The 17,450-nt window shown below is 40.0% G+C and overlaps 1 protein-coding gene across 8 annotated transcripts in view; it reads left to right on the top strand.

The window, feature by feature from the left end:
- DIAPH2 (diaphanous related formin 2) overlaps positions 1 to 17,450 on the top strand; it is a 339,062-nt gene that overhangs the window by 76,696 nt on the left and 244,916 nt on the right. For all 8 annotated transcript variants that reach the window (XR_015948654.1, XM_088664504.1, XM_088664505.1 and 5 more), the window contains 6 exons: positions 3,911 to 4,029; positions 6,593 to 6,709; positions 7,521 to 7,639; positions 8,844 to 8,908; positions 14,551 to 14,655; positions 16,499 to 16,807. Coding sequence is in view for 7 of the 8 variants with exons in the window: in XM_088664504.1 (XP_088520630.1) it covers positions 3,911 to 4,029; positions 6,593 to 6,709; positions 7,521 to 7,639; positions 8,844 to 8,908; positions 14,551 to 14,655; positions 16,499 to 16,807 (834 nt within the window). In the remaining variant the exon portion in view is untranslated. The remainder of the gene's footprint in view (positions 1 to 3,910; positions 4,030 to 6,592; positions 6,710 to 7,520; positions 7,640 to 8,843; positions 8,909 to 14,550; positions 14,656 to 16,498; positions 16,808 to 17,450) is intronic.

A 17,450-nucleotide genomic window follows, 5' to 3' on the forward strand; every position in this document is an offset into this window, starting at 1 on the left:
AGTTTGGCATCAGAATATAAGATGTGATTGAGCTAGCATGTTTTCCTTTAGTCTTTACATTATTCTCTATTTTTGCTTATTGTTTATATAAATTATGTCGATGGGCTGTGCACTTAACTGTAATCATATCATACTGTTGTGTGACATGCATATGCTCCATTGAAATGCTCTCTTAAAACTGTCTTCTCCTTTGCTTGTCTGGTTGTAGTCTCAATTTACAATGCTACTTGTCCCATTCAAAAGAGGAAGTCAGTATAGGTGGTATTTAATGCTAGTCCTACTCAGAGTAGACCCACTAAAATTAATGAACCTAACTTAGTCATGCCCATTAAGTTCAGTGGGTCTACTCAGAGTAGGACTAGCATTAAATACCACTCCATGCTTGCTCAGGTAGTTGGGACTCTAGCAGATATCATTTTATATATATATAAAACCATTGTTTTAAAATTAGTATAAAAGGTAAAGGTAAAGGACCGCTTTTTGTTCCCAGTTCCAATTAGTTATACCTATACTAATTTTTTTTAAGGGACAGTTAAATCCAGTCGTGAATGACTCTGGGGTTGTGACACTCATCTTTACTGGCCGAGGGAGCCGGCGTTTGTCTGCAGAGTTTTTCTGGGTCATGTGGCCAGTATGACTAAGCTGCTTCTGGCGAACCAGAGCAGCACATAGAAACGCTGTTTACCTTCCTGCTGGAGGTAACAATCATTACTTTGATGTGCTTTCGAACTGCTAGGTTGGCCGGAGTTTGGACCAAGCAATAGGAGCCCACCCTGTTACGGGGATTCAAACTGCTGACCTTCCGATCGGCAAGCCCTAGGCTTAGTGGTTTAGACCACAGTGCCACCCATGCCACTTAAAAAAAATTAGTATGGGTATAACAAACTGGAACTGGGAACAAAATGGTGTATTTCAATTGAAGTTATCATTTTTCCTGACTAACACATAAATATAAGAGAGGTAGTTAGGAAAATAACCATATTTTATTATTGAAAATTTAAAATAGTTGTTGACTCTGGCAGAAAAAATGTTTATTAAAATACATCAAACTAAAGGCTTGCTTTTGTTTTGTATTTGCCACAAAACTTGAAAAGTTAATAGCACAAAATACGTTACAGCCAGGTTCTAAAGGAATTTATAAGGCATATAAGGAAAAATTATTTTCTGTTGGTGTCTAGATTCATATTTTTATTTGGTTATTTGAAATTCAATCTGCAGTCATAATTATGTCCTAACCTTTGGCATAATTTAGACTTTAATTTGAATGTGCAGTTAAGGATCCACATTTTAATGAGGGAATATAGATGTGTAAAGTGAAGGTGATAGATTAGTGCAGATAATCAGTTGCTTACTCATTTAATAAAGCAGGGTGTTGGTAGATCTGATCAATTAAGGAATGATAGGAACAACTTTTGCACAGACAGGTTTATAGTGGAACATCCTGATTGGCAGATGTTCACCCTTAATTAAACGTTTTATTCTACAAATTCAAGTCTTCTTATTTGTATGTAGCTTTCAAGATAGTATAATTAGGTTTTTAGTGAAAATAACATTTGGGGTAAATTAAAATAAGTTTATTAATATTTTAAGTGTGTTTCCAAACTTAAGGTCTCTTAAGCTTGAACTAAGTTTCTCTGCTTCATTGAAATAGTGGCCTGGGTCAAATAGTAACTGATTTGGAGGGATAATTCTTCATTCAGTTCTAGGTGTTGGATAATGATTGTGAGCTTTTCATTGAGCTGAAATTCAGGATAACTGAATAGCAGGACTATTTCAAAGTTAAGTAGATTGTGGATACTTAGAAATCTAGAAAGAAAAAGTTAGTATTTCTGATAATGTTTCTCAGCCCCTTCATAATACATTGCAGACCAAGATCCAGCAGGCTTTCTTGTGAGTAAAAGTGCCGTACTGATTTCTTAAATAACATGATTATTATATACTGCTTTCTTTTTGTTTGCTATTGTTTGCATCAAAGTAATGCTTTCATTTTGCCTGCAAGAGGTTTTATTATTTATGCATAATGCATGGGAAAAGTTTGACTTTCTTTGCATCTTCTTTGCATTTATACATCTCCATATTTATTACTTAAAAGCAAGATAAGTTTTTAGTGTTGCATGGTTCAATGACTTACAGGTCTCTGCCTACTTGATTCTTCTGGTATGAACATGGGATAGTCATCATTCCTCAATACAGTGAGTTCTGTTCTATGTGGCTAACTGTGGGCTCCACATTGCTGACATTTTTGTTGTAGGCGCCACACCTGGTCATCTTACTTCTCCTATTATCGTCTTTGAATGTCCTCACTTGTGATTATCGAATGTCTTTTGAAATCTACGAGATAAAAGGGATCATAGTAAAAGAACTTCAAGGTGATATATTAATCCCAACAATCTCTAGTGTGGCATGCTGTAAAAGTTTGGATTTTTCTTTTTTTCTTTTAAAACAACAACAACTTTGATGCATGCTGTTTTTACTGTGTTACAAATTAATAATTACTCTAGTATTTAAACACTAGTGGCACCTAGGCAAAAAATGGTTTTATATAAATACATGAATACTATGCAGGATGCAGAAAGCAAAATAGTTATGTTGTGAGGCTTAAAGATCATCATATGTATGTTGTAATGATACAGTACATACATTGCAATTTGATAGTATTTTAAATCAAAACAAAAACTGGTAGAAATCAACTACTAAACCAGATTCATATTATTAACAGCCAATAATTGTTCATAGTTAGCATTTAAAGGAAGGGTGGAATACAGCTCCACTGCATAGTCAAAGCTGCTTAGAACATAGTACTCTTCAGCCATTGTGCTTTATACTCAGTATGATAGATATAATGTCAATCATTTCATATGTCTTCATAATCTATGAAGGCAGAGTGATTGTTCTGATGTAAGGTAATGGGATATGATCATATACATACACTCCTTAGGTGGAAGAGTTTCACCCTTGTAGGACCTACAGCTGGGAATGAAATACATTTCCAACAGTGAGTGCCACCCAAAGACAGATACTCACCATGGGTAGTCTTGAGAAATGAATTTGTCACAGCCAGACCACTCTCAAAATTCAGAAATTTAAATACCATCAACACCTTTTTACATAAGGTCTGACAGTCTATAATAATAAAAAAGCTCATTGAAAGAGCTCTCTATTCTGGACAGATATGCACCATTGTAACCTCATTTGAATTAGAATTGTTCAAATTGAGACTTTGAGGTTAATGTGAACAAGCATTATTAGTGCAACATATAAAGATGCCAGTCTACTGTGATTATGCAACTGAAGGCAACACTTTCACATAGTATTTTAGTTTATGCCTGTTCATGGAGAATACATGAGCAAAACCAGTTCCTTAATGAGCACAGTACATGGAATAGGCATTCACGGTTGTAATGGCAGAGTAGGAGCAGCAATTTAAGCAGAATTCTCAATAAGCCATACTTGGGACTGTTGTGCTTGAATATATCCATGTGCTTGATTCAAATGCAGTCAGTGTTGCAAGCAATTTGTATCATAGCTGCATGACTCTTTCAAGGTATTTTTCAGCTGCTGTACTGGATCAAGTTTTTATTTGATCTAGAAAGTTTTTTAATGTTTGTATGCCTATAAAGTAAATAATAAGGTGAAAATTTCTGTTACACTGTTGCTTTGTCTATGGTGTAACATGTACATGTATCAGCAACTACTAGTCCTAAGTCTGTATGTATCATACTGTGGCGAAACATATTTCTTTCTTAAACATAACAGAGGATGAGAAGAACATATGGTGGTTGTAAACTCAACATATGACATTCAACTATGTGGTTATGCTTGGTTGTACTGTAGGTATAGAAAAGATTTAAAGTATGCCATTAAGATAAGTTTTATGATAAACTATTCAATTTATTTCATGGAATAATAGGATCTAAAAGAGAAGGAGAATGAAGAACTGGATATTCAGTTGAAAGTGTTTGATGAAAACAAAGAAGAAGACTTAATTGAGTTGGCCCACCGCCTCAGTGACATCAAAGTGGAAATGGAATATCCTTTTAAAGGACTGTATAATTTTCTTAGAAATGAATGCTTGTAGAAAGTAGCTTTCTGCAGTATGCTAGGTATTATACTCTAATTATTTGGGGCATGCATGAGGAAGTGGAGAATATGTGCTGGCATGTTATTTCGAACTGGACATAGACCAGTTGGCACTAATAATACGTCAATAAGACACACATACTTTTGGAACTTTCCCCTTGATTCACAAAAAGTACACCTTATTTAAACAGATAACTGTTTCTCATTGAGAAGCTATAGACTAGGGGTAACTATTGAAGAGTGTGTGTTGAATGCCTGGAAATAAAGTATAAGGAGAATTAGAAGCAAGAGAATTGGCCAGTTAGTGGAAATCAATATGTAAAATTCAGTATCCCCAGTATTTCTTCTGGACCTCATTATCTCCTTAGGGTTCTGAGGTCACAATGCTGCAGTAACTGTTGTGGTCACAACTAGTGGAATTACCTTGCATGATCTAGGATAGCATTCTTCAACTGGGTGCCCAACAGATGTTTGGACTACAACTCCAATCAACTCTAGCCAGTATGGCTGTACTAAGTGAAATTGATTGGAGTTGTAGTAAAATAATAATAATTTGAAGGGCATTCATTTGGAAAAGGCTGGATATTATTTACCAAGGATTACACCTAATGGTTTTGTTATCTTTTTTTTCTCACAAATTTTATCCCCTTCAGTCTGTGCCTTCTTGACTTCCAAATTTTTGGTTCCCAGTCCTCCAACCCCTTCCTACTTGCCTGCCCATTTCTTTTCCAGTTTTGGAAGTTTGGCAGCTAGTCAAAATACAGGTGAAACTCGAAAAATTAGAATATCGCCGAAAAGTTCATTTATTTCAGTAATGCAACGGAAAAGGTGAAACCAATATACCGGTTCATGACATGCAAAGCGAGATGTGTCAAGATATGTGTTAATGCTTTTCATTTCCTAAGAAGGAGCCATAGCCAGGTAATAGAAGCAGCGTCAAAATCAGTATGTCTAAACCAGGCATGTCCAACTCCCAAGAGACTGCGATCTACTCCCAGTATTAAAACAAACAAACAAACAAACAGAAACAAAGGCACAGCTTCCGATTGACAGCAGGAGCATCCTGCAGCCAATCGGAATCCTCAGAAGCCACACCAGACATTCGGCTTCTGAGGCAAAGTTCGCAAACCGGAACATCTACTTCCAGGTTTGAGCGTTTGAATTCTAAGTTGGTTCATGAACTAAGCTGTTCGAAAACCAAGGTACGACTGTACATCTGTATTTAATAGTGAATTATACGCTTCATGTTTGTGAGTAGCAGAAAATCAAAATTCCACGAAGAGGAATACAATGGTACCTCACAAGACAAATGCCTTACGCAACGAAAAACTTGCAAGACGAAAGAGTTTTGCATTGCGCGAGAGACTAGCAAGACGACGAGGTTTTCTATGGCCACCGCTTCATCTTGCGAAGTGTGGCCATAGAATGTAGCGTGGGAATGCGGCAAAGTAAGATCAGCTGTCAGCGCGGGAAGCTGACAGCTGATCTTCCTTTGCCTTCTTGCCACGCTACAGCTGGTTTCCCGGGGCTTGCCAGGGGGGACAGAGCCGAAGCACTTGGGGAAGACAGGAGGCGGTAGCCCCAGCAAGCAGTGCCGTGCTTTGGCTCCGTCCCCCTTGCCTTGGCAAGCCCCGGCAAGCAGCGCCCGCCACGCTTCGGCACCGGGGGACAGAGCCGAATCGCGGCAGTGTGGGGGCTGCCCTTGCCTGTCTTCCCCGAGCCAAGGGGAAGACAGGAGGCGGCAGCCCAGGCAAACAGCACCACACTTTGGCTCCGTGGCTGCCACCGCCTGTCTTCCCTGAGCCAAGGGGAAGACAGGAGGCAGCAGCCCCGCTTTCTCCTGCTCGCCTCGGCAGCAGTGGCGCTAAATCAGCTGATTCCGGGCCAGCCTGAGGGTGAGCGCAGCACGAGGGGGCAGAGCAGGAGAAAGCGCGCGGCAGCTGCGGCGCTGAGGGGGCTGTTCCGGGCCGGCCGGAGGGTGAGCGCCGCACGCTTTCTCCTGCTCGCCCTCAGGCCGGCCTGGATCGGCCCTCTCAGCACTGCAGCTGCCGCACACTTTCTCCTGTTTGCCCCGCGCGCTGCGCTTGCCCTTGGGCCGGCCCGGGATCGGCCGCCTCAGCGCTGCCGCCGCCTGGCTTCCCCGAGCCAAGCGAGTAAGCGCCGCCACCGCCAGTCCCCCGGAGCCCATAGGAACGCATTAATTAAATTTCAATGCTTTCCTATGGGAAACGGTGCTTCGCAAGATGAATTTTTCGTAAAACGAATTGACCGGTGGAACGAATTAAATTCGTCTTGCGAGGCACCACTGTATTAAGAATAGTAATTCATTACATGAATTGTTATTTTGGGATGTAAGTAGATACTTTAGGTGTGAAGAAAGGCTTGTGTGCTGCTTTGCACACAGAACAAATTTTAAGGGCTCTTTAGGCCTAATCTTCAAGAATGCAGTGTTAATTTTATGGGTGCGTTTTTCTGTAGAACAATTTTGGTATTTCCTTGACAATCCTTGTACTGATGTGAATGAGGTCTACCACCTATTATATAACATGCTGAGAGAAACAGCATCTGAAAACTACTTCCTATCTATTTTACAACATTTTCTACTAATCAGGAATGATTATTATGTTCGGTAAGTCAGTGGTGATTTTTTTGTCCAGTAAGTCAGCAATTTTTGAGTTTCAGTTTAAAATTTGGCCTTCACATAACAGAGTATCACACTGCTTGTTACTTGTATGTACAAATGCATACAATGTACTAGACAAAAGTGAGGCTCTTTTGAAAGGGGATGAGGTATGGAAAAGCTTTATTTACGTATAGTTTACAGACCTAGAAAAATGATGTAGTTCCACAGCTCCCATACATGGAGGATTTGTTAGGGGATTATGACATCTGATTATCCTGAAGGTAGCCCTGTTTGGGGTGGCTTTTAATGTTTAGTAGATTATTTTATTTTATTTTTCTATTGGAAGCCGCCCATAGTGGCTGGGGAAACCCAGCCAGATGGGCGGGGAATAAATAATAATATATTATTATTATTATTATTATTATTATTATTATTATTATTATTATTGTTATTATTATTATTATTATTTTCCTTCTATATTGCCATCCAGTCTTCCCTCTTGGCATGAGGAGCAGGCAGGAAGGTTTGATTGGGGTCTCCCATCTCCAGTAATAGCTTTGTGTATACTTTGTGGAATTGTGCCAAGGGGAGAAGTGGTAAATAGCATATTGAACCTAGATAAATCCTCTGAACGCAATTTTTTTTGCACATTTGCTGGATTATACTACCGTAAACAGAACAGCAACCCTTCAATTGTTATGTATGAAAATGACTACCTCCCATCAGTTATTAAGTAGACTAATATCTTTCTTCTTTATTTTTAAAAATGCCTTGGTTATTAAAATCAATACATTTTTGTGTTTTTTTTGGCGACCAGACCTCAATATTACAAGATAATAGAAGAATGCATTTCACAGATAGTATTGCACTGTAGTGGTATGGATCCTGACTTCAAGTGTAGAGGAAGGTTGGATGTAGATTTCACTCAACTTGTAGGTATGTGAGCATCATAATGTTACACTATTTTAGTAATTGTTTAAGGATTCTCTCCCCCCACCCCAAGATCATCATTTATGTAGTATGGGTGTGTTTCAACCAAAGTTAAGCCATTTTAAGTTTTGTTCTTCCTCTGGTAGAGAGTTGAATGCATAAGACACCCATTGAAAAGACTTTGTATAAAGGGGTTAATTTTTACGTAGATTATGCTCTAGATTTTTAATTAGTGGAATCTATGCCACACACAGTACTTCTATATGGAGGCCTCCTGTTCGTTCTATTATTACAAATGTTCCATGTGCATATCAAAAATTCTCTTGATTCAGTGTTATTGGTTAGGTGAAATCAGAAATAGATGCACATGCATTGGAGCAGCTAGCAAGGACTACAGTGGTCTCTATGGTACCATGCTGTAGCTTTCAGTCTTCTTCCAAAATGTGTGAGCTTGTGCCCCCCCTCCCCCATTCATGTTTGACTCGTTCAGTGTTTCTCAACCTTTTTTGGGCCACGGCACACTTGTTCCGTGAAAAAAATCACGAGGCACACCACCATTAAAAAAGTTTAAAAAATTAACTCTGTGCCGCCCTATATTATAATTATGACTGTAAGAAACACTTGCCAAATATTGCTTTCCGGCGGGTTAGTGTTGTGTATTGGCGGCCGCCAGGCTCGTTTGCACTGAGCTTTGGGAAAGAGGAGGAGAAATATTGCTTTCCGGCGGGTCAGTGCTGGTTATTGGCGGCCGCCAGGCACGTGACAATGCAAATCACCCTTCTCGTCGCCGCACGTCGCGGCACACCAGCCAGCGTCTCGCGGCACACTAGTGTGCCGCGGAACAGCGGTTGAGAAACGCTGGACTAGTTAGCAAACTGAATAGAAAAGATTCAAATATCAGTAATTGTAGGCACGTACAAATTGTTGAAATTGCTGCTGGACAAAAATGTGTATCTTTCATAGAGAACAGGAATGCTTTAGTGGCTACTGTATTATGTTTTCATTAAATGCCAGAACTTTGGCTCATAACCTTTTTAGGTAGAAAAATCTCTTATAAAGCAATTTTCTGCTCAGCCAATGAGGAACTAGTGCTATCCAGATAGCATCACATTGCTACAAAGTTGAATTTGTAATTAAAAATATGACCTCATTTGCATATTTGCCTTTTAAAGTGGATTTTGCATTGGTCTTTATGGTTTAATTTTCTTAGATTGCTGCGTGGACAAAGCAAAAGTGGAAGAAAGTGAGCAAAAAGCTTCAGAATTTTCCAAAAAGGTAGGTACAAGGAAAATTTCCAGCACTGAACACTTTTTTATTCCTATAATCAGAGATCCCATAATTAATAGACACTTACAACCTGTTTCTTTTTAATTTAAAATAGTTTTTAATAGTTTTTCATACTGTATTTCTACATTGTTGAAATGTGTGCTGTGGTCTTAAGTGGGAGGATAGACATAATTGAAGTTTAGCAAATTAACCGTGTCTGAAACAGGGCAAACGTGAACTATTTATCTGAACTTCATTTATGTATTATTTATTTATTAAATTTCTATATTGCTCTTTACCCATAGATCACAGGCCAGTTCACAACATAAAACAAAAATAAAAATTAGAACACAAAATGCATAATATGAACAAAAATAAAACAAAGCTAATAATCCCCTCCCACAAACACATTTAAAAGGCCATAGAATGTTTAATCAGCCAAAGGCCTAGTTTTAGAGAAATGTTTTTGCCTGGTGCCTAAAGATATGTAATGAAGACGCCAGGCAAGCCTCCCTAGGGAATGCATTCCACAAACGGAGCCGTCACAAAAAAGGCTCATTCTTGTGTTGCCATTCTCTGGACGTCTTGTGGAGGAGGCACATGAAGAAGGGCCTTAGATGATGATTACAGAGTCTGAGTCGGTCCTTGAGCTATTGAGGTCCTGAGCTCAACAACAACAACAACAACAACAACAACATGTGCAGCACATAAAAATGGTATGACATTAGACATTTAAAATTTCCTGATACAGGGTTGCCTTCAGATGTCTTCTAAAAGTCAGGTGGTTGTTTATTTCCTTGACATCTGATGGGAGGGCATTTCATAGAGCAGGCCCCACCACCAAGAAGGCCCTCTGCCTGGTTCCCTGCAACCTCACTTCTCACAGTGAGGGAAACGCCAGAAGGTCCTCGGAGCTGAATGATGGGGGTAGAAACACTTCTTCAGGTATACTGGGCTGAGGCTGTTTAGGACTTTAAAGGTCAACAATACCAACACTTTGAATTGTGCTTGGAAACGTTCTGGTAGCCAATGTAGGCCTTTAAGGACCGGTGTTATATGGTCCTGGTGGCCACTCCTGGTCACTAGTCTAGCTGCCACATTCTGGATTAGTTGTAGTTTCCGAGTAACCTTCAAAGCTAGCCCCACATAGAGCACATTGCAGTAGTCCAAGTAGTAGATAACCAAAGCATGCACCACTCTGGTAGGGTTTCAGAATTGACCTGCCCCTCCATGTACAGCTGTGAGTCCAAAATGACTCCCAGACTGCACACCTGGTCCTTCAGGGGCACAGCTACCGCATTCAGGACCAGGGAGTCCAGCAAACCACCCCACCCCCTGTCCCCCCAAAACAGTACCTCTGTCTTGTTAGGATTCAGCCTCAATTCGTTAGCCATGGTCCATCCTCTAATACCTTCAGATACTCACACAGGGCATTCACTGCCATCACTGGTTCTGATTTAAAAGAGAGTAGAGCTGGGTATCATCCACATACCGATGAACACCCAGCCCAACCCCCCTGGTTTCTGCCTGGATGAAGTAGCCTATTTCTCCTGACTAGCACTGACATTGTTGACTGTGATCAAAATGTAATGGACCTGGCAACAGACCCACATCACAGTTTGAATTTGTCTAATAGCAGGTGGAAAAACTCTGGTTCTCTTGGTCAGTTTTGATCAAATGGAGAATTCCTACTCAGATTCGAGCTATTCCTATGCTGAAGGGCCAGGGAGGATAAATGAGTTTTGCATTTTGAACAAAGCAGTGTTAACTTGTCTCCTGTTGACTGCCTTGCTGTGCCAACCACTTGTGTACTGTGTTAGCTATATGGAATCTTTCCTCATACACCCATAGGGAGGTTGAAAGGGCAGGTTCAACAGTAGTTCATTTAGATAAAGGTAAAGGGACCCCTGGCCATTAGGTCCAGTCGTGACCGACTCTGGGGTTGCGCGCTCATCTCGCATTATTGGCCAAGGGAGCCAGCGTACAGCTTCCAGGTCATGTGGCCAGCATGACAAAGCCGCTTCTGGCAAACCAGAGCAGCACATGGAAACGCCGTTTACCTTCCCGCTATAGCGGTTCCTATTTATCTACTTGCACTTTGATGTGCTTTCGAACTGCTAGGTTGGCAGGAGCTGGGACCAAGCAACGGGAGCTCACCCCGTCACAGGGATTCGAACCACCGACCTTCTGATCAGCAAGCCCTAGGCTCAGTGGTTCAACCACAGCACCACCTGGGTCCCTGAGTTCATTTAGGGGACCTCTTGAAAAAGAGCATTGTAAAACCACCCCTCCACTGCATTCTGATTTCACTAGGTTAATATTCTACGTTGGGGGTATGTGTGTGTGGTTTTATTTTGCAGGGAGGGGAGTGGTTAAAGTTTTCTACGTCAATCAGTTTAACTCTCTTCTGCAGAAGTTCTACCTGCAAATCTTTTAGAGATACTGCTTTTTTGGGATCAATATATTTGACTGCTAGAATGTTACACATAATCTGAAAAACGTTCATATACTACGGTATGACAAATTTTGTAGAGGTAATTTATCATGCCATAGGATATTTTGCCACAAACTCAGTCTTTTTATTTCTCTCTATATTTCTGGCAGCAGACTTCTCTGTTAATTCATCTTTATCTTGAATAAAGCATTTGAAAAATCTGCTGTACTAGAGAAATGAGCATATTGAAAAGGGATTAACATTTTTCAAGATATTTTGCATGTATTAACTACCATCCATTTCAACATGTTTACTAAAATAAATTGATCAGATTTGATTATTATGAGTTATTGGAAACATATGCTTCAGTATTCCTTTCGAATTTTGTTGACTTTTAAAGTCCTCACTTACTCATGCTGGGAATGCTTCTTCTATCAAAACCATTATTATATGCTGGTGCTCTTACAATTGAGCAGATTTGGTAAATTTGAATGATGGTACATTACCCTTGAAAGCTACAGAACTTGAAGAATCACCAACACACCATTTTTTGTATTTAGACTTCCACTTTTCAAATGAAAATCTATGAAAAAATCTATGAAAATCAAACTTAACTAGTTTTAAAGATCTATGAAAATCAAACTTAACTAGTTTTAAAGATAGCCTATAAGAAAATTTACTTCTTTTAATTGCAAAGCATATTTGCATCACATAAAAGCTTTGGATTTTCATACTAGCAGAACAACCTACCTTTGATGGAAACAAAATAACATTAACTAAAAAAGTATAACAACATTCTATTTGTTTTGTTTCTGTACATGACAAGCACATGCATTCATACGCTCACTCAGTTCTGTCTAGCAGATTATCCAGAAGATTGTCTACTGTTCAAATATGGATGCAAACAAAAGGCATTGGAAGGTTGTACAGTGGTACCTCGGTTTATGAACACAATTGGTTCCGGAAGTCTGTTCATAAACTGAAGCGTTCATAAACTGAAGTGAACTTTCCCATTGAAACCAAAATATAAACTTAGTTGGTCTTTAAGGTGCTACTGAAGGAATTTTTTTATTTTCCCATTGAAAGTAATGGAAAGTGGATTAATCCGTTCCATATGATGAAAAACACCCCCTAAAACAGCAATTTAACACAAATTTTACTGTCTAATGAGACCATTGATCCATAAAATGAAGGCAATAATCAATGTACTGCACTATAAAATAATTAAGACAGTGTTATAGAAGAAACGCCCCCGTAGCCTCGGATGGGTTCGCGGAGGCTGGGGCTTCGATCCAGACCTCTTGAGAAGGCCCGGGCTTGGATCGGGACCTCCGCGAAGTTCCAGAGCGAAGCCCCGGGCTCCGCTAAGCCACCTGAGGGCCTCCGGTGCTGCAGCGCAGCCACAGAGCCTCGGATGGCTTAGTGGAGGCCGGGGCTTCACTCCGGGTCTTGGCAGAGGCCTTCCTAGGCCTCGAACTCCTTGAACACCTCAGGTTACTTCCAGGTTTCGGTTGTTCGTAAACCGAAAGTTCGTAACCCGAGGTGTTCGTAAACCGAGGTTGCACTGTACATGTATTGTTTATTTAACTGCACACAGTTAAAGTGACACCCCCACCTCTACACCATTACAGCACCAGGTTGGGAGGAAGTAAATTTAGAGGGGGGAAAACCCAATATCATGGTCCTGTGCGGTCATAAAGTTTTCACATTGTAGGCCCAGTGGAGCCAGTGGCAGGCGTGGAATAATAATATCAACAAAGTACATGGGGCAACAATATTGGGATCGAAAAGGCCACAGTTTTATTGGTTACATGTGTCAGATGGTTTTGCATAGGTATTGGGTGTATATATACTGAAATCAACCAGCCAAACTGCTGGTTAATGTATAGAGTTGACCAAGTTAAGATTCACCCTGTGTTGTGCAGTGCCTCTTGAGTGACCACTATGATCACTCAGTGGAGGTGATATGGCCTGTTAACCCCCCTGAGCTGGGAATCTGTACAAGAAGTGTCCCCAGGTTCCCTTAAGGGCAAACGGGGCTCATCCTCCACCCACCTGGCCTAAGGATGCAACCCAACGCCTTTCTGCCTACAAGTTTGTGGCAATTGCTATGAGGTAGATGAAACCAGCAGACAGGCCCAAATAGTCTTCAGGGGAAATTTATCCCTGGTCCTGAATATAAAGGTAAAGGGACCCCTGACCGTTAGGTCCAGTTGCGGACGATTCTGGGGTTGCGGTGCTCATCTCGCTTTACTGGCCGAGGGCGTACAGCTTCCGGGTCATGTGGCCAACATTACTAACCTGCTTCTGGCGAACCAGTGCAGAGCACGGAAATGCCGTTTACCTTCCCGCTGAAGTGGTACCTATTTATCTACTTGCACTTTGACGTACTTTCGAACTGCTAGGTTGGCAGGAGCTGGGACCGAGCAACGGGAGCTCACCCCATTGCCGGGATTTGAACCGTCGACCTTCTGATTGGCAAGCCCTAGGCTCTGTGGTTTAGACCACAGCGCCAACTGATAAAATCCATAACAAGATCCATCCAGGGCTTACCTGCTCACCTTTAGGGAGCCTGTTTATAGGGTGAACCAGAAGGAATAAGTTCTTACTCAGGTCTGCTCCCCAGCCACAGCCCCCAGCTCACCTATTGGTAAGCCTTGCAAGTGAGTTCCTATCTGTTGGTGTGCCAAGAGGAACGCATGACACCAGAGCCTGAGAAGGGAAACAAGCTCTGCCATTCTGTGCCAGGGCCTCAACTGCCACTCCCAGCAAGGTCTAGCAAGTGATAAGATTCCTCTGTGCTTCTAGTCTTTTTGATTATTACCAAAATGTTTCAGGGGGAAGAGGACTGAGGTAAATCTGTCAAGTGAGCAGAAGTAAATTTTCCCTTTTAGTATTTTAAATATTGCAGCATTTATATGCATAATATTAAGTTTTAAAAGCAGGTCCTTAAGATGACGCAGATTCTAATGAAAATGCCTAAGGTGTTGAGTCTTTGTACCTGGAAGTTGACAGGAATGTTTGAGAAGCTGACTCTAGATATTCATTGGTGTGAATGCTTTAAGCCGATGAAAATTGGAGAAAAAATATTTGGCTAGTCTAGGAAGCCTAGCAGGCTTCTGTTATTTTACTCAATCTATATAACACCCTTGTGAAAGTTAAAGCATTATGTTTGGACAAATATGGATGACTGCTTCTATGCTGGTGATCATTGCAGTTTGATGAAGAATTCACAGCTCGACAGGAGGCACAAGCTGAGCTTCAAAAACGGGAGGAGAAAATCAAAGAACTTGAAACTCAAATCCAGCAGTTACAAACCCAGGTAATATAACAAGATGGATTTTACATGTTTTCAAAATGTGTTCTACTTTGGGGAAGTATGGAATTAACTTTTTAAAAATTACTAGCAGTGGGCTAAAGATAGGTGGCAGGAGAAATATTGCATCACTGTTTCAAATCATACAGTGTGACTGGTTCCTTGTACTGGTCTATGTTTGAGCAGGAACATCACTGATTGGTCATCTTACAAAAAAAGAAGAGTAACTACCCAAAGTCACCCACTTAAGTAAGCTTCATGGGTGAGTGTGGATGTGAATCTATGTTAGTCCAACACCTTAACCACTACTCCATTTAAATTGGGGAGGAGGATGCACTTTAAGTTCTGATAGGACCCTGAATCACTTTGGCTGAAAGAAGAAATTATGTACAAATATGCTTCTTTATTGAATTTTATGGCCCTTTCTGATTGCTCTGTAAGCAATAGTCACATCTGTGGCACTAAAACATGAACACTGGATCATTTTGGAAACACACAACTCTTCCATATTTGAAGATATTCTGTAAGCAACTGCCAACACTGTTTTATGTGCATTTTGATTTTGTGATGATGTTTGTTTTATTCTTTTAATGTGCTTGTTGGTTAGAAAGCTTATTGAAACTTCTCTGGAAATGAGTGTTGTTTAAGGCATATAATACAAACTGCAAATGAAAATATATGTTTGATTCACTTGCACTGAGAGGATATTACAGAAGATAACTTCTTTTGGGCACTTTAAACACGGTTGGTGGTATGGAGAAAATTATTGGTCATATTAATGAGCTCAAATGCTTACTAAATCCCTAAGAAGCAGAATTGTCTCTGTTGGTTAACATTTAGTGTCAGTCTTGTAAAGGACACAGAAGGTATACCAGTTATAGAAATCATATCTCTATTTAGAGATAAGAGGGGAGAATCATAGGACAGTCTGTCTTTTCTTTTAAATGAACAGTTGAAAAATAAAAGTTTGAAAGTTCAGCTATTTGGAGTCTGCTGGTAGAAAACTACTTGCTCTAGTGAAGTTTATTCTAGACAGAGAAGTCTGGAGAGTAGATTTCTAATTTATGACTTTTTATCCTAGTGGTACCATATTATGTGGTATTTTGACCAAGGCCTCACTCAAATGGTATTGCTGAAAGCTTATATTAGAACAGATAATAAACTTCCTTGGTGTTATCTTGTCAGTGGAAGTGAACATTTTTAAGCATCACAGCCAAGAGCCAGATCTTCTTCCTAATTTCTCAGCCTGCACAGTTAACATCATTTTGAAGATGGATTTTCTGAGGTAGTGAATATTTAAATATGGGAACCTTAAGATGATAATTCGGTTTCAGCCATTTGGCTTCCTTTTTAACAGTTCTATGAATACCACACAGATAAAAATATCTTAAGCCCTTGGAAAGTATTTTGTTAATGGACCTTTTTCTTGTTTTCAAATGTCACTTCATTAATTCTCTTGATCTATTTTAATATGAAGAAACTCTTTAAAAAGTTGCATATGGCGCTTACTGCTTCTCAGTCTAATGTAGTGCCAAAAATATAACCCATTTCTGTTAAATGACTCATACTGATTTGAAAATGATTCGATCCCCCCTTGGTAAAGACCACATTCTTTTTCATTATGGGTTTCATCTCTGTGAAATCCTTCAACAATGTAGAATAGAATTTAGTTGAACAACCTTGCTTACATGAGTGACCTGGGAAACATGCAAGGTGTTCTGGTTCTCGTAATATGCAGGTTGTCATTTACATGAGAATTTATTAGATACCTTTGGTGTCTCTTGTGTTGCCAGCATTTTCTCTGTTCTGTTTCTTCAACCCTCAGATCTAAAACATGCTTATTTTGCAGGCTCCTGTGTCTTCAAGTGGCTCACCTCCTGCAGGAGTACCACCTCCGCCGCCACCGCCACCTCCTCTTCCTGGTGGTTCAATCTCTGCAGCACCTCCTCCTCCTCCACCACCACCTCCACTTCCTGGTGGTATTCCACCTCCACCACCTCCTTTGCCTGGAGGGTCTATACCACCTCCACCTCCACCTATGTTTGGTGGACCACCACCACCACCTCCTCCTTTTGGAGGGATTCCACTGCCTTTTGGAATGAAACAGAAGAAAAAGTACAACCCTGAAGTGTCTATGAAGAGAATCAACTGGGCAAAGGTATATAAATTTAACTTGCTCTTGCTAATATTAGGGCTAATAAATTTTCAATAGTCACAATTTGTTAAGCTTTAAAACTCATTTGTAGGATGGAGTAATCTGAAGGCATTTGGGACACTTCTTCTTAAGAGCACTGATAGCTGTGCATGCCCTTGGAAACATAACTTAATTAAAAATGGTTACAGGTAGGTAGCCGTGTTGGTCTGGATCGAAGTAAAATAAAAAAAATTCCTTCAGTAGCACCTTAAAGACCAACTAAGTTTTTATTTTGGTATGAGCTTTCGTGTGTGCATGAAGAAGTGTGCATGCACACGAAAGCTCATACCAAAATAAAAACTTAGTTGGTCTTTAAGGTGCTACTGAAGGAATTTTTTTTATTTTAATTAAAAATATTATTATTGAACAACAATATCACAATGCACTTGAAGATAAAAACAAGAATTAACAACAAAATAATATAAGCTCCTCACAATGAGCTTTTGATAGTAAAGTCAAAACAAAAATAAAAATGAAATGAAATGAATACAATTATAAAATTATAAATGGGATATAAAAACACAATTTATGGTCCAATCAAACCCCCAAATAGCACTCTTACCTTATTTTCCTTTAGAAGTCCAAGGAATTCCTAATAAATATCTCA

This window comes from Zootoca vivipara, chromosome Z2 (assembly GCF_965207765.1).
Source record: "Zootoca vivipara chromosome Z2, rZooViv2.hap1.1, whole genome shotgun sequence".
NCBI lineage: Eukaryota > Metazoa > Chordata > Lepidosauria > Squamata > Lacertidae > Zootoca > Zootoca vivipara.